At 43.8% G+C, this 26744-nt stretch overlaps 1 protein-coding gene across 1 annotated transcript in view; it reads left to right on the top strand.

The window, feature by feature from the left end:
• The window catches only part of DCAF5 (DDB1 and CUL4 associated factor 5), an 88231-nt gene that overhangs the window by 54334 nt on the left and 7153 nt on the right, over window positions 1-26744 (top strand). The window contains exons 7-8 of the mRNA XM_075927343.2: window positions 13107-13173; window positions 18511-18638. Coding sequence (XP_075783458.2) covers window positions 13107-13173; window positions 18511-18638 — 195 coding nt within the window. The remainder of the gene's footprint in view (window positions 1-13106; window positions 13174-18510; window positions 18639-26744) is intronic.

Raw genomic sequence — 26744 nt, forward strand, 5'->3', positions numbered from 1 at the left:
ATCCCCCTTTTTCTATCTCCAAGTAAGAAGGTTCTATGGGCCTGACCCAAAATCCATTGAAACCAATTGGAAAACTTCTGTTGACTTCTGTGGGGTTTGGAACAGGGATTTAGAGCATAATTTGGATATTTTTTTTTTTAAATGGGTAGGTTGACTACAATTGACTGACGTGTTAATGTAAACAAAAAAAAAATCTCAACTACAATAGACATATTTGTAAAATGTCAGTTTCCCCCAAAAGCCATTTTCCATCAAAATATTTGCCCAGAACAGTCTAGTAGAGACTCGATCTGACTGAATTATTCATTGCAATATATTATTTTTCTTTCAGCTTTCAGCTTATTTGCAAACTGCTCTAATTTCTGTAAGATTACTACTTATTTGTGAGAATTCTTCAAACAGTTCAAAACACATTTTAGACTCAGATGGTCATTAAGTTTTCAAGTATGCACAATTATCTTTTAGTGGCCAGTGATTGGTCACCTAAGTAATCCATTTTTCTGCTTTCTGATTAGAAGACACTTTTTTAAAAACACGAAAATACTGAATGAGTAATCAGACAAACAACTCTGCTCCCATTGACTTTATGGGAATTTTTGCAGTGCTATCTCAATTCTGAGCTATTTTGAAAATCTCATTCTACATTTTAGACCTTCCACCTGCAAAAACTTACATAAATGGCTAACTTTACCCACGTGGTCAGTTCCTTACAAGTCAGTGGGACTATTCTCATGAGTAATGTTAAGCAGGTGCATAAGAACTGTAAAATAAGGGCTTAAATAACAACCCACTTCCCAGCCTAGTGATTGGTAATGTGATAAAACCCATGGAAGTCAGATCAGACCCTAAATAAAGCCAAGAGTTAACAACTGAAGATGTATAATTAGACGCACACAAAGGATTTGGTAGTAAGACGGGGAGCCAGAATCTTACTTTGGTGGTACTCTGCTGCTGGCCGGGGCCTCCAGAACAGCTGCTGGCCACCTGTGATGTGGCTCTGGCCCTGACCAGGGCCACTGGAGCCCTGGGGAAGGGCCACGGCTATGTGGTGGCTGCCCAGCTGAGCAGCCACTGCTGTAGCTCTGCTGAGGAGGTAGGCAAACCTCAAATTCTCGTTGCATGCCCACACAGGCGCACATTTTAGAGGGAATGCAATTTAGGAGTCTTCTGCATCTCTTTCTAAGGCAAATTCTGCACTTTTGCTGGTGTGTTGGAGTTTGTTTTGTGTGTGTGACACATGTCCATTCATGAAACCCAGAAAAATTACAGAATTTACAGAAAGAGCTTGGAAATTTGATCCCATCTGGTTAACTCAGGCCAGGTCTGTGCTACGGAGGAAGGTCAGCTGAAGCCAAATTTCGGTGCCATTTCCACAGTGGGAGGTCGACAGGAGAAATGTTCCCATCCTCTTCCCTTACTACTTGTGACAGCAAGATGTACTGGTGCTGACAGGGATGCCCACAGCATTCAATTTACTGGGTCTTTACTAGACTGGTAAATCGAATGCTAGAAGTTTGACTGCTGCAGCATCAGTCTTCCTGCAAGTCTAGACGTGGTCTCAGAGTGGTGTGCTGCATCTCGTCACTATAGTATTTTAGTGCCTTCCATGTAAAATCAGCAAAGTCCGTAATGAGCTTTGTGGAGTGTCTGATACTTTTTTTCCCTTTTTTGGAGTCAGAACTCTGCTTTGGGTGCAGATTTCTTATGGGGATAAGATGTGAGGAAGGGTTTGGAAAGAAAGGGATGTAGGAAGGTTATCTCTAGCTGCACTCTTATTTCCTATCTTCTGATGTGTGCTAAGTATACAATATGAATGGTTCAGTCCTCATTTTTAATGTTCCAGACGTCTTAAGCAAGTAAATCAGGGCTTAATATTTCATATTGGACCTAGTGATTAGTACTTCATATCTTATTCCAATTTTCATTTAAAAATACTGAGTATTGTAAAAGTTGAGACCACCTGACAAAGTTGTATTTGATTTTAAAAGTTAGAGATTGGACCTCCCTGATCCTGCACCCTCTGGACTTGACAGATCCTTAATGAGGGAGTTTGATAGAACAAGGGAGGTCAATTCTGGTCCCCCTGCCACCAGCCCCCCAGCCCACTTCCTCTCCCAGCTCGGCTGCTGGTCCCTCCAACTGGCCTGATGCAGGCTGCCTAGCGCTGGCCTGCTGCATGCTGCCAATCCTGGCAGGGCTCCCAGCCATCGGTCCTCCTGCTGCTGGACTCCCAGAACCAGTTGTGGTTCTGCCGGACCTATGGAAGCATCCGAATCATTCAAGTCTGAACACTACCATAACCATTGTCCTTATGAACCTATTATAATAATAAACCGAATATGCAGGTTTTTTCCTCAATGTCAAACCATAAATCTAGTTTTCTCCAAATATCTGCCTCAATTTTAGCTTTTTAAATCACTCTAAATGAATTTCCATGTGTTTGGATTATAACGAATGATATTAGGATCGGATTCTGCTACACTTATTCATTAAGTGGTACACTTCTTTTTGTCAAATAGCTAGTTTCTTGTGGTGATCAAAGGTAAGCTGAAAACTTTTATGACTTGGAGCCACACACAATTCTTCCTTAGATCTAGTTGTTAAATATGAATTCAATGTTCACATATCACTTACTAAGAAACCTCTCTTCTTCTTTGTACAGGAGCTCTGATATTGATAAGTAAATGAACACAATATGGTGTCGTCTTTTGTCTTGAATTAGGAGCTCATCTTGGCCCAGCCTAGCTGCAGTCAATCACAGAAGAAAATAAGGAGATATTGGGAAGGCAGACTGAATAGGCCAAGCATTGCCCTTAATTACATCAATGTATTCTATCAACTTTAGATGTATTTGCCTAGGTTTAAATGAAAAGCACAAATTGTATCTTAATATAGGGTGGTGGTATAAAACCTGAAGATAGGTTCTCTTCCTGCTCATGAATTCCAACTACAATACATGGTACAAATGAGCAGAATGGTAATAACCAGCTTTTATTTCACACTGCATATATTTTGAACCACTCTAGAGCCTGTGGTAGTAAATATGCAAGCAACAATCAGATGTCAAAAAAGGGTTAATTTGAAGTCTGTGAATAAAACAAAAAGTGTCTTGAATCTATGGCATGCCCTCAGACATTACATCACCACTCAGCCTCTTCTGTTGACATTACACTGGAGGGGAGTTTCAGGAATGCACCACTTGCAATATTGCAGACTATTCAGTCTTCCTATAAAGTTTCAGTTTTTGGAATGTTTAACTCTGCATACTAAACTCTGGTTAGGGATAATGTGATTAGTACCGATCAACTAATCAAAATGTCAGCAATGCTCTCTTTGAAAGAGGATTAGTTGTATGGTTGCTAAGTTCCATAAATGTAGGTGTGTTGCTGTTGTATAGAAATCTAACTTTTGTACTTTTTTGCATATTTTCTAGTTAAAATGACTCTTTTCAAGGAAGTGGTACTTATTAATTAAAAGGGAAGCCTTCCTCTCTAATGAGTACATTTATGCTTTTCCTTTGTGAAAGTATTCGTGAGTATGAATGACCGCTCGCAGCAAAATATTTTCTCTTGCAGCGTCAAGCATCGAAATGTGAAGGACTTACTGTGCAAAAATGGTTTAGGGGTTTTGGACAAGCTTACTTAAAGGAATGTAGTGTCTTACTATAGTTTACAGAGATAAAATTAGTGTCTGCCAGTTAGCTTTCTGAATGGCTGATCTTTATTTATTTTATTTTTTTAAGAATGCAGTTAGAAGTTAGCTTTGTATATAGAAGTTGAAGAACCCAGTTCTATAGCCAAACATTGTCACATTCAGTGTTGTCTCCTTCCCTTGTCCTCCGATCCCACACAGAAAGAAATGTCATAGAATCTGGGTTGCAGCAGAATGAAAGAGCGCCCTCTTTGATTCCGCTGTCTCCCCCATTTTCTCCCTGCAGCCATTCTGCTCTTTCTTATGTTTCCTGCAGACTGTTGTGGGAGAGATTTAACTTTCTGGGCATTGAGGTCAGCACAAAAGAAGCTGTACTCCTTCACTCTTTCTAGGCTCCACAGTCAGGGCTCCTTTTATGTGCACTTTGAGATCTTCAGAAGCAGGACTTCTCTCTTCAGCTAATGGGTGTGGTCTGGTCCATGCTTAAAAATTTTAAATGACCTGTGGCTAACAAAACAAGAGCTATCAATGCATACAGCTAAGTTGTTACTGAATGCTCTTTAACTGCAAGTGTAGACAAGGATAAACTGTGCTCAGAACCAACCTTAAAATCTGCTCTTTTCTATATAGATAGTGAAGACCAGGAATTTTGTGTTCTCCTCATTATGTAATAATTTTTTCTTATTCAGTGGGTTCCAGAAAGCAGGAAAAGCATTCAGGATGTCTGCAGCTGTACTAATGTAGAGAAATAATGTATCTCTATCTCTCTTCCTTTCTACATGCATAGAAATATCTTTGTTTTCTTTAGGACATGGTGGGAATATATATATTTCTTTTCTGCAAAAGTTTGTGGTAATAGATTTTCAGTTATTTCTTGTGGTGATTAAACATTGTCCGTTTTACTATGTAGTGAGTCTGCAAAATATTGATTTTTTTAAAGGTCTTTAAAATTGCCCGGTGTACATTCTGTTGCTTTTAAGGTTGGGGTGGGAATTGTAGTTGGTTGTTGTGAATTTTCAGTGCAGTTCTTTAGCCTTTGTTACACAGCCATCTGGCTTTTTTTGTCCAGTCAATACAGTTTTAGACCAGCATATCTCTTGCTGAGGAACAATCAATCAATTACCGCAGAAAAAGTCTTTGGGGATCTGTGTAAGTTGATCAGCACATGGCTAACAGTAGCAGCTGATGAATGTTTTTTCTTCAGCAGCTGTAATTGGATGAACATTGTATGCTGTATAAACATTTGTGTAAACGTTATAAATGGGGAAGAGTCTTCTGTGCCCTTGACTTGCTGCTTGAGGCTAGGCTAAAGGGGACGTTTTAAGTTCTATTTATGCTGCGATTTGAGTCGTGTTAAATAATTAAAGAACCAGCCCTGAAACTTTTCAGGGCAACACAATTGTGCTGGTAGGTATGAAAAAAAGTTTTCCTTTTTTCCTTTTAAACTAGCATTATGGTTCCCCCACTCTACTGGGCAATAACAGATACCGAACAGAAACATCGTCCCTGTCCTTAAAGTTTATAATATCAGTATAAAACGAGGTGAAAGATGGATACATATAGTTTGATGGAGTATAAGAATACAACAGAACTTTGTTGGCCAGCATTATGAGTAGTGGATGTCATGCACCAGTGGCCTAATCATAATCTCTCAAGTCTTGGTCATGCTATAGAGGCCTGCATGATTTTCATTATGTCTTGTGGCATGTCCACATCAGTGGCACAGCCATGTTAATTGTATTGGTTTTCATTAACCAAACTTAGAAACTATTTTAGGATGCAAGTCAAACTTGTATGGCAGGTTTGGGGAGAGGAAAGTAGCTTGTGAATTTTCAAAGGCAGGTGTTTTGAATAAACCCTGTATATCTTATCTATAAAAGGCAGAGTGCTGCTTTCTAAACTGAGTCTTGGAAGGCAAAAGTCCTCGGAGAAGAGTCATCAGACTTGTGTTCTTTTTAGTCTTAGGGTACTAGGACAGTGGGGCTATTTTGGGATACTGGAGATATCCTGAAATAGCTACCTCGCGTCTTTTAAATGCGCCCGTTATCTCAAAGTAACAGGTCCACTGTTCTGGCATCCCTGTAACCTTCGTTCCATGAGGGTTACGGGATGTCTCAAAATAGCGTGGTGTTTTGAAATTTGGTAATGTGTAGATATGCCAGATTTCAAAATAACCTATTTCCAAATACAATTGAAATAAGATATGCAATTTGCGTAGCACAAATTGCATATCTTATTTCGAAGTTAAGGTGCTGTGCAAACGCACACTGAGTCATACGTTTTATTTTGGTTTGTTTATGCACGCTTTACATAGAATGGCTTGCTTTATTTTTGTTTGATTTTTTTTCCAGAGGAAAGGGTAGATTTGATATCTGAATTCAGGAAAAGAGATGGTCAAGCTGGGGGAAAACCACTTGTTACCTCAGGAGTTGAGAGAAGCTTCGTTGAGTAGCAAAAGTTTGTATGTTTGCTTGGCTGGAGACTGAAACTTGTATAAATCCCTGAAGTAATGAGCAAGCGTGGAATGGAACGTTTCAAACTTTGTCAGTGTCACCATCTTGGTATTCAAATGGTACCTCTAAAAACAAGATGCCTTGTATGAAATGCCAGTGACCTTTCTTGATACATAAAGTTTGAGTCTTTTAAAACCTAGCAAAAAATTGACCGCTGAAGAGTAATGGTTTAAGCGGAAAGCTGTGGCACTACTTACAAATGATAAATTCCAGGCAGTAATAGGTATTACAAAAGTCCTTTCACAAAAAACAACAAGTAAGGGTGGGCTAGAAATTTTGTAAACCATAGAAACTCAGTTGATTAGACAACAAAATCTTAAAATTGGCAATAACGTGAATAGGGAGGAATCCTCAGTTATAGATTAAACAGAGGCAGGCCATTCAGGAATAACTGCATTTAAAGTCTATCCCCCTTCAACAAAGGAACACCGTAAGCAGCTTACTCTTTGCCTCTGTGTCAGGCAGTTGTAGATGTCCCATCCTGGCATTGAAAAACTAATAATAAACAATGCCTCAGTAATAGTCCAGTGATGTTATCTACTTCTCCCAGTCTTCTCCATAGTCTCTCTCAATTTGTTTCCTATTTTATCTTCTCTGTTTTCACTGCATCTGTCTGTTTAATATCTAATATCTATCAGTTTAATATTTAAACACTGTATGATGTGAATAACTACAGCTTTTAAACTTTTGTCATCTCACATTAGAACCTATAAAAGATACCATTAAACAATTACAATCAATATTTGATGTGGATTATATCTCAAAAGAATTCTTTCCTGAATCCCCCTTTGGCCCTTCAAACAATCCTCCAGCCTCTTCAACTTCATCACTATGCTCTCAAATGAACTCACACAGGAAAACAATAAGACAAAAATACCATATCACCTGTCGGTGAACACTTTTTCACAAAGTTATCGTGCTTTGAGAGTCCTTATTCTCAAAGGAAATCTGCACATCATCTTCTAAAGAGAAACCTAGAAGCTTAAATTCATAACTTTGCTAGTAACTTTAATAAAAATCATAGACCAAGTTATTAATCAGTGTGTCTCAATCTCCACAATAAGTGGCAGCTCTGCTGTCAACATAACACTGTCTACATAATGGGAAGGGGCAGGGGGTTAGGGTCCATATAGCTAGGTCTTTCAGAGGTGCGAATTTTTCACATTCCTGTCAATATAGTTATCACAAAGTACATGTGTAGTGTAAGGTAGACTTGGACTTTAGATATGATGCTGAGTACGTTTCCCAGACCTGAAGAAGAGCTCTTTGTAAGCTCAAAAGCTTGTCTCTTTCATCAACCAAAGTTGATCCAATAAAAGATATTACCTCACCCACCTTGTCTTTCAAATCTCCTGGGACCAATATGGCTGCTACAACACTGCATACAGCATTCCTATTCCTAAGTCTTTCTAATTCTAAATAAATGCTTCTGGGAAAAATTTCCTCCTGCCACTCTCCATGCGTTTGAGTACATGAACTCCCCACTGAGCCAGGGTAAGAGGAATTAATAGTCTGCCCTGGATACAGGTGCTTAAATCAGCTCTGCGCTGCAATCTTAGGTGGAGGCCTTTTGGCTAGAGTTGGTAATAGGGCAGGAACGGTTTTGAGGAGGGATGCCTCGTAGAGACTGCCCTGATGAGGGAATTCCCTACTGAGAGGTGTAAAGGGAGCTGCGTTCACAGGCTTGTAGACAGTGGTCTTATGTGTGGAAGAGAAGGCTTGGTCAACAAACTGTTTGATCTAAGAGGGGAGAGACTATCTTGTCTTCTACAGGAAGATTGGAGCCTAGATATGAACTCTCGCTCATCTCAGGCAGTGGTATTTTGCTAATGGGGGGGGGGGAGAGATATTCTCAAACAGGTATTTTTAACACTGGTTGAGGCTTCTCCCCCAAACATCTGAGCATGTGAGTGCTTCCTTCAACGTCTGGCCAGATTCAAGAGTTACCATGATTTCACTAATCCTTTGGGGTCTTTTTAGTGTTTCCTACAATTCTTGTCATTCCGTCACTGCTGGCTTATCTCCATGATTCTCATCAGTGTTGTGCTACAAATCATCTGATAGAAGAGATTCTGTTAATAATTAGTCTTGCATATTCCCTCACAACCCAAGATCCTTGGACCATATGCAAGTGGAGTCTAAGCTTATATGGCTCCTTCAGTGGTTCAGCGCAGTGTGGTGGCTTTCTGCTACTTATAATCAAGGCAGCGTGTACTCCATGGCAACAACATTCTTAATTCAGCAGCAACAGCATTCATTCATTTTTATCATGAAACACACTTCTGTCCTATTCCTATTCCTCAGTACCACTTGCAGCTGTGGTTCATTTAAATACGAATGGAAGTAACATTAATTATTTCCGAAAATGGACAGGTGGCCCATTTACACATCCCAAGCTTTGGCTCCTGTGCTCTTCTTCAGATACCGGTAGCACAAATCAGAACCTCATTTCCTCTCAATGTGCCAGGGATATGGGTAGTAGGAAGGCAAGCTGCTGAAGCCATTTATCACTCCAGTGTAGTAACTGAGGCATATTCTTTAGCCAGCGCAATTCACATTCCTACACTTCTGGCTGCTCCCCAGTCCCTGTCTGTAAACTAGACTCCAGCTCTGGTTCCCAGAGCTATGCTATATGGCTCCATGGAACAATGGGTGGAGCATGCCCTGTAATCCAGTTAACTCTGTTGTTGTGAGGAAAGCGGGAAAACAGGAGACAACTACAGGGAGATCCTGGAAGGGCAAGGAGACAGGGAAAAAATGTTGGCTACTGGGTTTGACAGCAGTAAAATGGTGCATTCTATGAGAAGGAATGCTGAATTTTTGGCATCTTCCAAAATGTAACTTTTCAAGTCTATGTACGCCCACTTACTAATGTGCAACTAATACCGCCACGTACATGGCTTGAGTTTTCCCTTCATTTCTAGGTTTTCAGAGAGGTTTGCTTCACACTCTTAGCTTGGCTGCAGCCTAATGTGTTTTGGAGTTTTCAGGTGGGCTGTATGCATCTGTTCTAGTCTTTACAAATGGTTTTTCTTTTGACTTTTTTTCTTCTTCTTCCCCTTAAAAACATCTGACGCCAATTCCTTCTGGTTATTCTTTTGTATTACATGTGTTATCCAAAGCAAGACATGAGATATTGCGTAAAGCAATGATTTTGGTAGAAAGGGAAATTTGAGATGTAATGGTTCAGCATTAGATGTTTCCTATATAAGTATTTAAGTTAAGCTTTCTCTTAAACCATTTTTAGGGATATCTTGTCATTTTATTTTCAAGCTAGGGTAAAACTAATGGGCAGCAGGCTTAAAACAAATAAAAGGAAGTTCTTCTTCACACCGCACATAGTCAGTCTGTGGAACTCCTTGCCTGAGGAGGTTGTGAAGTCTAGGACTATAACAGGATTTAAAAGAGAACTAGATAAATTCATGGAGGTTAAGTCCATTAATGGCTATTAGCCAGTATGGGTAAGGAATGGTGTCCCTAGCCTCTGTTTGTCAGGGTGGAGATGGATGGCAGGAGAGAAATGGCTTGATCATTACCTGTTCGATTCATTCCCTCTGGGATACCTGCCATTGGTGCTGTCGGAGACAGGGTACTGGGCTGGATGGACCTTTGGTCTGACCCAGTATGGACGTTCTTATGTTCTTAGGGGCATCTTTGCCTTGTTCTGAGCATTTTCTGCTTTGATTATGATCTGGGTAACAAATGCTTTTAAGATGGTAACACTTTGTATGATTTAAATAACTATAAAAAATAAAACTTTTTGTGTAGCCTTTTCTTGTGTAACATATCTTTTGCAAAACTGCTTTGTTTCTTGAACTGATTTTTGTTTGGGAGGCTGCCTGTATAAGCCCTAATTTGTGTAGATCTGGCACAGTAGCCTAGCCTGCTGTGAGTTAACATTTATAAGCTGTCATGTGAAAGGGAACCATTTATATTCCTGGTACTACCAGGTCACTTAGGCTCTGGTAAGCTGTCCAAGTGTCTGAACATGTTGGCTTGTAGGAATTACTGTTTGGAGTGCTTGGCACTGAAATGAAGTGTCTCTAAGCAATACAGAGCTAGTAGATAATTTTGTAACATAACTGGTGTCTGTTTCGTGCTCCTTTGCATCAGTAAAGGGGCAATTTGCATTTGTAGATGCTTACTCCTATCTACATAGTTTTAAAAATTGGTATAAGGAGAGAGAAGAATAGTTCGTTGCATTGTATTGATGGGGGGGGGGAGGGGGGAGACTGTCCAGAGGGCTGATGTTGCATTGTTGTAGCAGCACACACTTTTACCTGTAAAGTAACTAGCATAGTAACACTTTTTACAAGGTTCTGTGTTTCTCCATGTAATTTGGCTCTTTGTTTCTTAGTCCTGTGTTAGGATGACAGGGCTTGTCTCTTCACAGCCCGCTTTAGCTCTGCCTGATGAATTTGTTAATCCCTAGAGAATGAAAACCAGTAACCAGTTAAACTCCGCTTGTCTTGCTTGTCTGGGTTGAGTTTATCTGCTGTTGGGGTCAAGAAAAGGCCAAATTTTATTCCATTTGGTTTTTTTCCTCTCTCTCTCCCGCTTTTTCTCTAAATAAAAGCAAGTTTGATTTTTAGGACTACATTAATCAGATTTACACCGATTTAAATTTATTCATAAATTGATAGACCCAAAAGAGCTACTTCCAATTTACATCCGGGTAACTGAGATCAAACTCTGCCCTTTTGTCCTTAGTTTACATGCTCTATTGTCCATCTTCTGAGATCAAGGTAAGAGTAACAGAGCTGGTTGCTAGTTGTTGGCACCTTAAAGACTAACAAATTCATTAGGTCATTAGGTAAAACCCACATCATCAGATGACTGGAGTGGAAATTACAGAATCCAGGAGATATATCTATATACAGGGCTCAACAAACTCTACAATCTACTCACTCTTGGCGAGTAGATTTCAGCTGCATGCCCCGTTCATTTGCGGCACATGCATGCGCAATGCGGCTCTTGTGCATGTGCAGTACGGGGCTAGCGAGTGGTTTTTGCTGCCATTTGTCAAGCTGTGTGTGTGTGTGTGTGTGCGCGCGCGCACATATACATACAGGGCTCGACAAATAATACAATCTACTCGCCGTGGTTGAGTAGATTGTAACCTGGAAGAGCCAGGTTTGGGCGATCTGCGCATGTGCAGAATGATCTGCGCATGCGCAGATCGCCGGACAGAGTGGCTGGCGAGCGGGGCTAGCTGTGTGTGTGTGTGTGTGTGTGTGTGTGTGTGTGTGTAAATAACTTCTTTTGCTGTTTGTTTATCTGTCAATTGTAGGACCAGTTTTAATGAAGCTATTCAGAGTATTTGGTGTGGAAATGTGAATATATTTTAGGCACATCCACACTGACACTTAATTGGCTTCATGAACACTGGTCTTACAATTCACAGGTGTGACTGGCAGGCACAGGGTCCGCGCCGCCCCGCACTGAGAAGGGGAGTCCGGGAACAGGAGTCCCGGCCGAGACGGCCGTCGGCCCGCCGCGTTCCCCGGCGCCGGGCGATGACGTCACCGGAGGCGACGGGGAGAGCGCGGGGAGGGGCGGGGCCTGGAGTCACGGGAGCACGCCGGCCCCGGCGTCCGGAGGGGAGCGGGCCATTCAAAGGGCCCCGGACCATGGACCGGGGGGAGGGAGTGCTGGAGGCAGGACGGAGGGACCAGGTCTGTTGGGAGACCCTGGAGAGGAGACGCGGGACTCGCGGCGGCTGAAGCCTCACCCGCGACAGGGACTCCGGGTGAGTCTATCCCCTTGCTGGGGGGAACGCGCCGAACAACCGGCCGGGAAGAAGTGACCCAGGGCGGGGCCGTGGTCCCCGCGAGTGGAGGGTTTGGGGGGAACGTAACCCCCTCCACTGACTAGGGACTAGCGTCCCCGTCTTAGGGCCCTGGGTCGGGGCTCGGAGTGAGGGAGGGCCCGAGCCCCCTTCCCGGCGTCTGCGAGCCAGTGTGGGCTCCGGCATCCCGCACGGTCGGCCGGGAGCTACCATCGGCCAGAGGGCCAAGAGTCCGATCAGCTAGGAAAGGACGCGGGTCACCCGAACTCGGGGTGACCACCAGGGCACAGGGTTACAACAGGTAACTTCTTTTGCTGTTTGAATATATAGCCCAGATTCTGTAATTTCTACTCCAGTTCATCTGAAGTGGGTTAAAACTCATAACCTAATAAATTTGTTGGTCTCTAAGGTGTCACAGGACTGCTCATAGTTTATGAAATTGTAAAAACAAACACTGCTACTTTCAACAATTTTTGAGTTTGGGAAAGAGTGAGAGCTCAAAGTTGACAGTGGTTGAGTCTGGAACTTTGGTTTGGACCACCTCAGTTTTGGAGGCTAGACTGTGTAACAGACCAAAAATAAAACGTGGGCAGCAGATACTTACAAATGGACAAGAGTTCTAAGCATCCAGCATTCTGTGATACCGAACTAGGGTGGCAGCCTGTCCAGACTCAAAGATAAATAAAACCTCCAAGTTCTGACAGCCCTGACCAAATTAGCGATGTGACTAGTGAACTATCTGATAAGCATATGCATATACTTCCCCTCCCCTCCCCCACCTTGCTGCCGGTATCAGAGAGAGGCAGCAGGTGGGGAAGCAGGAACCCGTGCTGGGGGAACCGGATTAAAAGCTGGTTCCTCCCCAGCACCATCTCTGTGGGCACAGGGGACACAGAGGCATAGCGAGGACCTTGTGGCTCTTAATACATTTAAAAGGTAGAGCTGCAGCAGAGTTAGCTCCCGGGGTTGGGAGCTTACCCTGCTGCGGCTCTGCAGTTTTCCCCCCCTTATCAACGAACAGTTGATTTGCTGATTAAATGCCATTTAACATCTCTAGACCAAACTACTAGAATTCTTTCCATTAACTTTTAAGAAAAAGAACCTACTTCAAGTGATGCCTCACCTTTAATTTGCTTTATTTTTATGTCTAATAGTATATCCTCTCTGGCTCTGATGACTTCAACTTATACATGTGGAGAATTCCTCCAGATCCAGAAGCAGGTAAGTTTTTGTATGTGGTGTCTAACAAATACTAGTGTTTAAATACTATTTTCTTCTCCGACTAGTGTCCAATATCATACTGTATTTTAGACTCAGAGCATATGGGATCCTTATTCCCTTTTGTTGCTACATCTCTATTCTTGCCCGACTTGCAAAAGGCAGGACCTAGAACTTGGCCATTCTCTCCATTATATTGAGCACAGTGACTGACTTATGCTTAATCTAGAACATATCTTTTTAAAAGACATTGACTCTTGATTTAAAGTGTTTGGAGAATCTACTTTCTTTGATAAACTGCTTCAGTTACTAATCCTTGCTGTTAAAAATGTGTTCCTTATTTATACTGAATATAGTTGAGGTATGATCTGTTGTGCCAAGAGACATGGATTCACTTGCATTCCCCATCAGTACCTAGCCCATGATCCAATCAGTGGACTAAATTTGGTGATGAATCCTGGTCACATGCCACCTGAAGCAGGTTTCACATAAGCTAGAACTTGTGTTACAGTTACGTAGTAATTCAGCAGATAGTTTGCTGTAGGAGTAAAGTACAAAATTATTTTATTTTTAAAAGTTCTTCAGGCACAGTGAATTATGAGAGCTAGCTGCTATTGAGAGAGTAAGTCATAAAAGGCCCAGCAAACTGGAGGACTTTGAAAGAAATGAGGCCTCTTAATTTTGTACTGGTTCTTAAACTTGATTCTATAAAATAATCTATTTTATTTGCATGCAAAACTGATTACTATATTTAGAGCAGTGGTCCCCAACCTTTTTGAGGTTGTCGGGCGTCCGGGGGCCCCCCCCCCCATAGCCGGGCGCCCGGGGGCGGCCCCCCCCCCATAGCCGGGCACCCGGGGGCGGGGCTCCTCCCTCCTTTCAGGTAGGAATAAGAGATCCTCCGGAAAAGGGCTTTATTCCGGAGGATCGGGCCAGTCTAGACTCTTTTTTCCGGCTTTTCCCCAAGCCGGGAAAAAAGCGACAGACATGTTTATTTAAATCCGCGGGGGATATTTAAATCCCCCGCGGATTTCCCTATGCTGACTTACTTGATTTGCATCCCTTTTCCGGAATTTGGGGCCAGTCTAGACGTAGCCCCTGTGTTTGGCATCTTTCCGAGACAATAATTGTACAGGTTGGCCCTCCCTGGTCTGGCACCCTGGGGATCTGAGCAGTCCTGATCCAGAGTTTGCTGAACTAAGGGGAGGTCAGTGCTCCCCTGCTGGCCCACTCAGGGGCTCTTCTCCAGGCTGTAGGGCTCTCTAGGCCAGGGCTCCCCACCCTTCTGCTGGCCTGCCCAGGGTTCCCTGGAGTCTGGGCTCCCTACTCTTCTGTCAGTACCCCAGGGGGCTGGGTCTGTCCAGGCTGGACTCCCCAGCTGGTTCCTGCTCCCGGCAGGACCATAGCTGTTGCTTGCCCAAAGAGTCCTGGATTTGGGAGGTTTATCCTGTGGTACAGAGATGTTCTTCCAGTGGGCAGGCTGGGTCATTTCCCACTCTACAGTAAGCTGCCCAGTGACTTGTTCAACCCAGGTTTAAATGTTCCACACAAAAGGACTTTCATTGCTTACCTTGCAAGATTTATGTCACCAGAGAATAGTTTTTTAAAAGTTAAGAAGCTTAGAAGTGTTTTTCCATCTTCCCCCATACACTTGTTCATTTTAATAGATATATTCCTCCTTGAAGATGGTGGAACATTTGTTCCCATGCTCCCCACCCCTCACATTCTTAATTCCTATCCAGTTCTCAGTTACTTTTCAGAAATAATGATCAGTGGCTTGTGAGGTTTTTTAGCTAAATTCTCTGATTTAAGCCTTGAGCTCCTCATCGAAGGGTACAAGTGGGCAGAGTCTTGGTTTTATCTTTCTTCTGATAGCATTTCCTGCAGCACAAGAAATGCTAGCACCATGATGGGCCATTGGCCATTTATTTGGGTAACCAAATCAAGTATATCTACCACTTTATATTGAAAGTGAGAGACTGAAGAGATTAGGTGTAGTCCCTACCCAGGCTGCTCAGCAAAGCTGTTAAAAACTGGCTTAACTATTTGTGGTTTTTAACAATATTTACTGGATGTATGTGTGTCTTTAAATTTCACTCCAAGATTCTGTTTTAGGAACAGGAATTTTATTATTTTGTAGTTGGAAAAGATGATCAGAGTTGTTTAATTGAAATGACTGTAACCAGACTTCTGAGCTGCTTAATAAATCACAACCACAAACTGCGTTTTCAGATCTCTCTGAATACTATCTTTGACTGTAACTCTGCAACAGCTGCCAGTAATCGGCCTGTCATTGTGGTCCAGTTACTAAATTAATTATGGCAATGTTCAGCATGACTTATGCAATTTTTCTTCCCTTTTTTGCATGATCATTGAGAACGCAAACAGCTCTTCATGCTTGAAGAATTACATAGCAAGATTTTATTGCATTGCAAACAAGTTCGTGTTTTTAAGCCGTCAGAAGTCCAAACATGATTGATGGAAATGAAGAATTGCCTTTTATGCTAGTCTCAAATACACCACACACACACAAATTTGTTATATATATGCCTGACTGGTATAAATCCCTTCTTTTCCAGAACAGTGGTTCAAATTCATCTCAGATCAGTAGTGATCAAAACTTGCCCATATCACAAACTACAACCTCGTCTCTTGAGCGCACCTGTTGTTTTGAAATAAAACGGACTCGCTATTCTGACGAGTTCTACAAGGAATAAGTGGGACTCCATGTAGCGTTCCACCTTTGAAACGCACAAGAACTCTTACTGGTGCTCTTGTCTGCGTTCCACCTTTGAAACATATGTTCTTATCAACTAATTGAGTAGTCAATAGAAATCCCATCGACTATTCAACTAGTTAATTGAAATTTAACATCCCTAGTTTTAACTACAAGAGCATTCTTCCTTTCCCCATTATATTTCTAATGTCTAATTCTAAGGGGCATTCATAATCCTCTGCAAAGCATTTCCCAATATCAGCCATGAGTTTTCTAATATAGTGTGTTCAGGTAGCCAGTGTATAGAATCCAGTAGATGCTTTAAAACGTGCCTTGCAGGCATCACTTATATTGGAAGCAATTACTGAGCAGCTTCTCTTTTTTACTTTTGAGGCTTTGTCCTAGAATATTTGTCCACTTAAAAACTTCAAGAAATGCACTTTGTATAACCTTGCCCAGGTGGCCTGATGCATGCTGGTGATTTTCAATTGTCATTTGATTGGCAAGAATGCTATAGAAGTAAGGCAAGTTGCCATGAATGAATGTGATGAATGTCTATCATAGACAAGAGCATGAAACGGGTGAAGAGTCAAATCCTTTAAATTCAGAATTTAGGATCCTTTCTTATACCTCTACCAGCTCCACTTACACCAGTGGGATTCCATTTGCAAAACGGGCATTTTCTGTGGTGACTTGCCCAAATGAGTTGAAATGTCACCCATTTCAGTCTCAGTGACTGCTCAAGGAGAGATTTGACTGCTCAAGAAGAGAGATTTTCCTTATGTAGGCAAGGGAGCAGAACTTTCCAAATTTCTCAGAAGTTACTGGGAGTCTTAAATAACTTTATAAGTTCCAAAACATTTGGCCAGCCTGTGTTTCTTACTGTTTGCTTTTTTTAATATATAATTTATGGCCTCCTCTCTTCCCTCTTTCTTGCATGCATCTCAAATATGGCATGTTCATTCTAGTTCATCCCATGTAAATTTAGTGTCTCTTTTCTCTTTTGCCATTGAGAAGTCCTTCTGCCAGAAATAAAGTATTATGAAATTGAAGTTATCGAAAGAGTTATTTACATAGAAAAAAATATACCCTACATTTAAAATCAGTTAATTTTGTGTCCCTCTCATTTTGGGTTCTTGTTATACATTATATCCCTCATTTATGCGTTGCCAGGTTGAGAGGTGAGCTTTCACTGGCAGAGGGATGCTGTAGAAATCAGCTGATAAAAGCTTTTACTAAGTGAGAAAGGTTGAGAAATTGGTAGATTACATGTTCCATGCTATTCAGGTAAGCTAACAAGGGAAGACTGTTATAAAAGCTGTATTTGAGAAGTTATCTTGTTTTGTTCTTTTCCCCTGCCTGGCTGCCGTTTAGTAGCAGTGCAGCTTTTTCCAACAGGAAATGGCCATTTGATGAAAATCTCACTACTCTCCATTTCAGGAGAAAATGTTGCTAGTTAATTAGGACAGCATAGGAATCCAACTACAGTACACCTTTTGTTCTGAAGTAGCTCAAGCATAGGGACAAAAGGGGAAAGAAACCTGATGAGCCAGAGCCTTTTGGGGGAAAGCAGTTCAGTTTAAACTGAACAAGCAAACATTGTGTGTAGAGGGGGTTTTTGTTTGTTTGTGTTTGTTTTTTAAAGTTAGGATTGCTGCAGGCATCACAGGTCAGTAAACTGCCTTTGGCTTTCAAAAAGATGTATTTTGACTTCAGGAGTTATATTTTAACACACAATTTTCACTTATCTTGTTTTCATTTTTCACTTAAAGAACAGTGCTGGTTTTGGTCGTGTTCTTCATTATGGCATTTACTTATTTAAACATGCAAATGTGTGTTCTGAAATTATAAAAAAAAGTGGGTAGTTGTGTAACCCTGTAGCCACTGAAAATCTCAGCTGTACAGGGCAGGATCCTGTGTATAACCATTAATAATAACCAATAAGCCTAAATTTATTGCTTAACCATTTAAAGAGTTATACTTTTTCCATCTCTAAATATAATGAATTTACACTGTGGAAAGCTGTCATTGAGAAATAAACCTAATAAACTAGGCGTCTCACTCTTAAATGTGAGTTACTAATGTAGGATCTTAGAGGTACTACCTTTGTTTTCTAGCACTCCCCTTTATGTAGCCTATGTGGATTAATTCCTTTGCCTCTTGACAAGGAATCATGCCCTGTGGAATGATGCAATTTTGCCCCATTTCATTACCCACAAATTATCTTGCAATCTTTACCCACTGATAAGTGAAGGCACAATGATTGAGAAACCAACTTGTGCATTTACTTCTGCCTTAAATGTAGGTGCTAATGAGTCTTCTGCTTCCCACAAGCCAGCTTTACATGCAGTTCAATTAAATATGTTACTGCTCTTTTATATGAGATGCCTACATTTATCCCAGGGCTCTAAAACTGCCTATGTTTTTATTTGGGAGTTTGAAGTCTGTATTCTCCAAGTGCAGATTTGCTGAGAGCATAATCCTCATCAGAGCTGCATTCTTTCCACAATAATTTGATGTGCAAATTTGATATTGTTAATATAGGAATTAAAGAATATAGCTAATGTGTACTGTTCTCTATAGTATGTTGCAATTCAGTTCTCTTCTTTCTTGTGTTTTCCTAGGTGGAATTGGCAGGGTTGTCAATGGTGCCTTTATGGTGTTAAAAGGTCATCGGTCAATTGTAAACCAGGTCCGATTTAATCCCCATACCTACATGATTTGCTCCTCTGGTGTTGAAAAGATTATAAAGGTAAGAGAACAGGGGTTTCATAGTATGGACTGTGATTTAATGTCTTTCTCTTTTTGTGAACACTCTCCTTTTCTTCATCCCCTACCCCCCATTTGCAATCTTGTTCCTGTAGTAGCAACAGAAATTGCATACATAGAAAAAGAAACATTAGGAAAGTGTGTGTGTGTGGTATATTTAATTTAACGTCTGGATTAGGGAAGTGAGTGGGTAGTCAAGTACTTGACTAAGGCTAAGCTTATCGGGTAGTTGAGTCGAATACTTGACTACTCACTTCCCTCCATGCCCCTTGGTACCTCTGTGTGAGAAGCAGTGGGGAGAGGACAGAAGCCAGTGCTGGGGAGAGCCAGCTTAAAAGGCAGAGGGGGAATGGGGTAGGGGAGTCTGCCTCGAAGCAGCCTCTGTCCACCTCTGACCCCCATGGACAGGGGCTGCTACTGTGAAGCAGCCCCTGTCTGTGGCAGCCTGGATTGGCCACGGGCAGAGGCTGCTTTGGACCAAGCAGTCCTGGCTCATGCCAGTCTGGGAGCTACTCATGCTGCAACTCTGCATTTTAAATATAAAAAGAGTGCAACAGCTCTTACTACATTTAAAATGCAGAGCCACAGTGGTCGGGAGCCAGTTGTGAGCCAGCTCGCGGAGCTTTTCCTGCTGCAGCTCTGCAGACTCCCCTTATCGACTAATCGTGTAATTGATATAAATTGTATCGACTACACAATTAGCCAAGTACTGTAACTGCTCTTTAACATCCTTAATCTGGATACAAAAGAATAATTAGCACCATGTGACCGCAGCCCATGGCTCAGGGGTGGGCAAAAGGGCCTCTGCAAGCTGAAGCTGGCCTCCGGAGGCCCTGCCGCTCCCCCACTCCCAGGCCAATTAGGGTCCGGGGGGGGGGGAAGCACTCAGTTTCCTCCGCCCACCTAGCAGCACGTGGCATTTAGAGTGCCAGGTGCCCCTGGCATAGCAGGGGGAGGCATCACATGCTCCCCAGGTCAATCAGGGACTGGGGGCGGGGAGCGTGCAAAATTTCCTTTGCTTTGTCCCCTCCCTGCAAGCAGTGCACGGTGCTTAAAAGCGCCATGCACTCCTGGCATGGCTGGAGGAGGCTTTGTGCACTCCCCTACCCCCAGGCCAAACAGGGTCTGGGAATGGGGGAACATGCAAAGTTTCCTCTGCCCTGGCCCTGGCCTGCCAGGACCGTGTGGCATGTAGAAGTGCTGCGCGCTCCTGGCAGGGCAGGAGGAGACTTTGCACACTCCCCTATCCCCAGCCCTGATTGGCTGGGGGTGGGGGAGTGTGGAAAATCTCTTCCAGCCAGGGGCATGAGCAGGGGGCTGGCAAAAAATTCTGGTGCAGCCCAGGGCCACTTCAGGGATTTTTTTTAAGTGGCCCCCAGCAAAAAATTATTGCCCACCCCTGCCTTAGCTGATCATCAGCAAGTGCTGCTGCTTGCAGCAGTGTTCTGAAGGCAGTGATTCAAGTTTGCTAGCATACCAAGTGGATATAATTTGTCTTTTACCCAACTCTTTAACTTGAGCAACCAATTTTTTTCTATGTATATGTATCCATTTTACACCAGTGCCGTGCTCATGCTGTTAGTTGTCTCTCTATACCTTTTTATAGCAGATTTTTTTCAGTTAAATATAGTGTTTTATTAAAGATTGTCAAAATAGAATTTTCAGTGTAAACCCTTTTGAATTTCAAATGTGGTGGAGCTCATAAGGTCAGATGTGAATTTGGTGGATCTGAATCTTCCCCCATTTCTCGATTCCTAGTTGGGCCTAAAGGAAAATTAACCTATTTTCCAGTTTCATTTTTGAGCATAGCTAATGTCTCATGAGATTTTTGACCCAGACTGACAAATGTAATATGATTTCTGGATGAAATTTCATGAGAACATTCTGGAGGACTTCAGTACAACTGAACCTCCACCTGTATCTGATCCAAGTACTGCCTCCTAGGCCCATTTCAGCATTTTCAGAAGGCTAGAAACTACATGGAATGTAGAGGTATATCCTATTTTGCTATATTTTGTCTTGGGGGCATAAGAAAATGGACTTCTGTTCCTGAGTCATCTTAGGTGTTTATAGACCTACCACTTTGCATGCCACTGCAACCGAAATAAGTAATTGGCTTCGCTGTTCCTGTTGACAAACTAAATTTCTAACTATGAAAACTGACCCTACCTCAAATCATTTGCTGAATGGCTTTGTAAGATTCTTGAGTGCATATGGCTATAATTGAGGTTGTTTGAGTACAAGGAAATGCTGATATTTACAAATTGACTGATCTTTACCCTGCCAAGAAATATTTTAATAGTCTGCAATTTAGGGATGAGTTGTGCCCCAGATCCTTGTGAGCACGTATAATGCCAGCAGGCGGAACCAAACCTGGAACCTCTGGAGCTTAGTGCATGAGCCTCTACTGCTTGAGCTAGAAGCTACAGCTGAAGAGCAAGCTCATTCTTTCTCTCTGTAAGTCAGTGGTCCCCAACCTTTTGGGGCTCCGGGCGCCCAAGGGCGGGGCCACTCATACGCTGGCCACCTGGGGGCGGGGCTATGCACAGCCCCGGGGGAGGGGCCAGCCATATGCCGCACTCCCGGGGCCGGTGCCGCTCCTGTGCCACATGCCTAGGAGTGGGGCTGCTCATACGCCGCGCGCCCAGGGCCAGAACAGCCCATGTGCTGCATGCTTGGGGCCGGCGCCGCTCCTGTGCCGCGTGCCCAAGAGCCGGCAGCACCCATGCGCCGCATGCCTGGGGCCAGCGCTGCGCCTGTGCCATGTGCTCAGGGGTGGGGACGCCCATATGCCGCGTGCTTGGGGCCGGCACAGCTCATGCACTGAACACCTGGGGGCGGGGCCGCCCATGTGCCGTGCGCCCAGGGCCAGCCCCGATCACTCGGTGGTGCACAGGAATGGCCCGGCAGGCACCATGGCACCCGTGGGCACCGCGTTGGGGACCACTGTAAGTGGTCTAAGTGCCATTGGATGGGACAGTGAACCACACCCGGTAGATGTGTGGGTTGCAGATGGGCCTTGAGCCATGTGTATCATTCACATTCCAGCTACTATCAGCCTTTAGAATCTTATCCTAGTTCCACTTCTTCATGTCTTCTATTGACAGTTTCCTTCTCTTTCTTTCTTCTCATTTCATCAGTATTCTCATGAGAGATTTGTGTGTGTTTTTAAACAAAAAAGAGAATATCTGGATTCCATCATCCTACGTATGGACTTTGACAATATATGTTGTATAGTCTTAGAAGCTTATTGACTTTTCTTTTTATAACAGTCTGCCTGTTTCTATTTAAATGCAATTCTGCCAGAGGAATTTTTGGCTCTGTGAACTTAATTCAAGCAGTCTAAAGTCTCTTTTGTATTTTGGATACATTGACCCTTTACTCTGTGAATCCTTCCTGCATGACTGTGCTTAGTCTGTTGGATTAACTTTGGCATAAACACATCCCCTGTGTTGCTTTTGTGTACACTTCCCCTCCCCCCGCCTTCTTTGTCTAATGGTTAAGATTGGTTCGGTTAAGTGTCCATTCATAGGTTGCATAACTCTTTTGAAGACCACTCTGCTCCAGCGCTTCCTTTAAGAGAATTTCTGTTGTCATTGTATGTGATGGAACTTGCTTATCTGCTTTGAACAAACTGAAGTCTTTAATGTCACAAGTTGAGAACAAATCAATGTGGGGGGGGGGGGGGGGGAGGAAAGGTTTAATAAAATCCAGGCAACTGCATACATGCAGATGGTAGAACTTCTTGATCTTTGGTTATTGTTCATCATCCATCTGGGTCAGCTAATTATGCTCATCATTTAGGGGCCAGCATGTCTTGAGTTCAAGTCTATTGCTACTATAGAATCATAGAATACTAGAACTGGAAGGGACCTTGAGAAGTCATCAAATCTAGTCCCCTGCCCTCATGGCAGGACCAAACACCATCTAGATCTTCCCTGACAGATTTTTGTCTAGCCTGATCTTCAATATCTCCAGTGATGGAGATTCCACAACCTCCCTAAGCAATTTATTCCAGTGTTTAACAATCCTGACAGGAAGTTTTTCCTAATGTCCAACCTAGGCCTCCCTTGCTGCAGTTTAAGCCCAATCCTCCTTGTCCTATCGCAGAGGTTAAGGAGAATAATTTTTCTCCCTTCTCCTTGTAACACTCTCTTTTAGGTACTTGAAAGCTGCTATATACCTCTCAGTCTTCTCTTTTTCCAGAATAAACAAACTCATTTATTTTTATCTTCCCTCTTGGTAATGTTTTTTAGGTGTTTAATAGTTTTTGTTGCTCTTGACTAGACTTTCTCCATTTTTCTCTGCATCTCTCCTGAAGTGTGGCATCCAGAACTGTACAAAATACTCCAGTTGAGGCATAATCAGTGCAGAGGACAAGCCTTGTGGACAAGGCTTGTTAGCCTATCAAAGAAAGCTATCCAATTGGTCTGACATGATTTGTTCTTTACAAATCCATAATGACTATTATGTATTACCTTACTATCTTCCAGATGTTTGCAGATGGATTCATTAATTACTTGCGCCATTATCTTTCCTGGCACAAAAGTTAAGCTGACTGGTCTGTAGTTTCCTGAGTGGTTCTTATTTCCCTTTTTATAGATGGAGACTATATTTGTCCTTTTCTAGTCTTCTGTATCTTCCATAACTTTTCAAAGATAGCTTCTCAATCAGCTCCTTGAGTATTCTAGAATGCATTTCATCACGTGCTGCTGACTTGAAAATATCTAACCTTTCTAAGTCATTTTTTAACTTGTTCTTTTCCTATTTTAACTTCTGAATCTACCATGTAAGCTCACTTCCAGTTCTGAGATCTGTGCTGCAGGTGAAGGTTGATCACCTGTTAGAGGTACCATCTTGTATAGCAGCAGTTATCAAACTGCTATACAGAACAATTGTTCATCATGGAAAACAGTGCTGGCTGCTTCTCCTGGTTTCCAGCTCCAGTTACGTGTCCGGGCTCTTCCTTGCAAGGAAAAGCTGCCAGTAAAAGAAGCTGCCTGTGAGAAGAAAAAAGACAGTTCAGCTGCCTCTGCTAACGGTCCATGCTATGTGTTTGGATGAGAGGATGCAGGAACTACCAGAGTGAATAATGTCCAGGAAAGAATGCAGCCAGTCTGTCCAGGGAGAAGAGGAAGAAAAGGATTGAATGGCAGAGATGCGTGTGGAGGGGAATGGCAGACAAAACAGATGGATAGAAAATATGAGATAAAGAGCAGCAGGCTTTTTTATTCCATTAAAGACAATTCAAATGCACATCCTCATGTGACTTTTTCATGTCCGAAATTGCTGTAGTTGTTCCACGGATGTCATGACACTGCACATGAGGGGGAAGATGTACAACTGACCCCAAAGCTAGTTTTCAAATCCTTTTCTTAAAAGCTCCTCTTTCCTTTCGCTGCCTCTCAAAAAAAAAAAAATCCTTAATTTTTTTAAATGAAGATATAAAAACAACCTTGTAGTTATTGACGACTACTGTTCCATTTCCTCATCAGTAAAAAGGTCTGTGAGTCAGAAGTGGATACAAGCAATTGATTAGACTAACTTAACTAAATTTAGCACTATCTCACTTCACTAACCATCTAGGTATAATACAGACCAGCTGTTTGAGATTCCCCACACACTTCTGCCAACACACTTGCTATTTTAGTGCTGGGTCCCAAACGAAGTCCACATCAATCTCTGTCTTATAACTCTAGTAAAATCCGTGATGTTATTCCAGGGGTGACTTGGGTCCTTGACTTTTAAAATGAACCCACATGACTATAGCTTATTGGCTTGGACTTTTGGTTTTCACAGACCCGGAAATATGGCATTTAAGAACCATTCAGCTCAAATCTGGATGATTATTTTGAGGGTCTAGTTAAACCTAGAGTACAGGCAGTCCCAGGGTTACGTAAAAGATAGGGACTGTAGGTTTGTTCTTAAGTTGAATCTGTATGTAAGTCGGAACTGGCATCCAGATTCAGCTGCTGCTGAAACTGATCAGTTTCAACAGCGGCTGAATCTGTACACCAGTTCCGACTTACATACAGATTCAGCTTAAGAACCCCAGGCGTCCCCAAGTCAGCTGCTGCTGAAACTGATCAGCAGCTGATTCCAGGAAGCCCAGGGCAGAGCAACTCTGCCTCGGGCTTCCTGTAGTCAGTCGCTGGTCAGTTTCAGCAGCGGCTGACTTGGGGACGCCTGGGGCAGAGCAGCTCGGGTGCTGCTGGGTTGGTCCAGTAGCGCGGCCACTCCTTGGCGCTACTGGACCAACCCAGCAGCACCCCAGCTGCTCTGCCCCAGGCGTCCTGATTCAGCCGCTGCTGAGACTGATCAGCAGCAGCTGAATCAGGACTCCTGGGGCAGAACAGCTGGGGTGCTGCCGGGTTGGTCCAGTAGCGCCAAGGAGCGGTGCTGCGGGACCAACCGGCAGCGCCCCACCTGCTCTACCCCAGGCCCCGGGCTTTGCTCCACATCTCCCTGGTCTGCTGGGAGGGGCACTAGCTGCATTTCCCCCCCCCCCCCCCCCCAGCAGACAAGGGAGACGCGGAGCAAAGCGGCGGAGGACCCGGGCCGGACCGCGGCGCTTCCAGATCAGCGCCGCGGTCCGGCCCCGGGTCCTCCGCCGCTTTGCTCAGCGTCTCCCTGGTCTACAGACCAGGGAGACGCTGAGCAAAGCGGCGGAGGACCCGGGGCCGGACCTGCGGCGCTTCCAGCTGATCTGGAAGCGCCGCGGGTCCGGCCCCGGGTCCTCCGCCGCTTTGCTCAGCGTTTCCCTGGTCTGCTGGCTCCCCCAGCAGACCAGGGAGATGGGGAGCAGCTTTTCTCGCCCTGGAGGAGGCGGGTGGCGGGACCAGGCGTCCCGACGCTCCAGTCCTCCGGGGCGAGAAAATCCCCGTTCGTAACTGCGGATCCGACATAAGTCGGATCCACGTAACTCGGGGACTGCCTGTACTTTAAACAGCTCTGACTGAGCACTCCCATGTTCCTTTTGCTTAGGATTAAAGTGTTTGAATGCATACGATGAGAGAGGAAATGTTGGATGCCTTAATCCATGGCTCTTCTCTGAGTGATTGCTCACGTGCATTCCACTGGTGGGAGTGCATGTTGTGTGCGTGATCATTGAAAGGTTTCCCTTTAGTGATACTCGTCGGGTCAGCTGTAGAGACCCCTGGAGTGGTGCCTTCATGGCATAGAATATAGGACACTGCCCCACCATCCCTTCAGTTCCTTCTTATCACTTGTGGTGGTCATTGGAGTTTCTTTGTGCTCCTACTTTGAAAGCACTGTTAGTGGTATCCATAGTTAGCTGTATGTAGTTTGCTTTATAGTTGTAGTAGCTCGATTCAGTTAGTTTCAGGGAGTCTTCCCTCCCTTCCCCACAGTCTCTTTCTGTTTCAAGGTCTCTTGGTCAGGGCATGTCACAGTCTCCAGGATGTAAGTCCTTTGAGAGCTGCAAGAAGCCTATTTGCAAGAGCGATCAACACTCTTCATGCCTCAAGTGCCGGGGATAAGGCCATCAAACTGACAAGTCCCCTATTTGCAAGAGCTGCAGGAATAGAACAAACCATCTCATCCATAGGACAAATTGGGGTGGCCCCATACTTTGGGTGGCTCTGCAGCAGCTGCTTCAACCATCTTATGGAGGGGAGGGATCTAGGAAATTACTGGGCCTGGCAAAAGGCAGCAGGAAGGGTCACTCCTGAGACGCTACAGTGCAATACAAGCGGCCCGATAGCCTGGTCCACTGTGCCCCACCACACCAGCCACTCCACACCAATGGGAAGTGGAGTGACCCAGCCAAGTAGAACGCTCCACCCATAGGGCACTCTCCTTTCTGCTGCCACAGAGAAACAAGGTGCAGTGAGCTGGGAGGACAGCGTGGCGTGGTGGGGTGGAGCAGGCTGCTAGGTTGCTCCTGCTCCCTGCTGTCGCTGTGAGGGCAGGGCGCGGGGGGGGGGTGTCAGTCCCCTGTTGCTGCCCACACCTGCCATGTTGCTTGGGGAGGTGGAGCAAGGAAGGATGTGGGCGGAGGAGGGGCAGGGTCTGGGTATGGGAAGGGGGGGGTGGGGCAGGTGGAGCAGAGTCAGGGTGGGGGCATGGT

Source organism: Pelodiscus sinensis, chromosome 5, assembly GCF_052426305.1.
Source record: "Pelodiscus sinensis isolate ZL-2025 chromosome 5, ASM5242630v1, whole genome shotgun sequence".
Classification (NCBI taxonomy): domain Eukaryota; kingdom Metazoa; phylum Chordata; order Testudines; family Trionychidae; genus Pelodiscus; species Pelodiscus sinensis.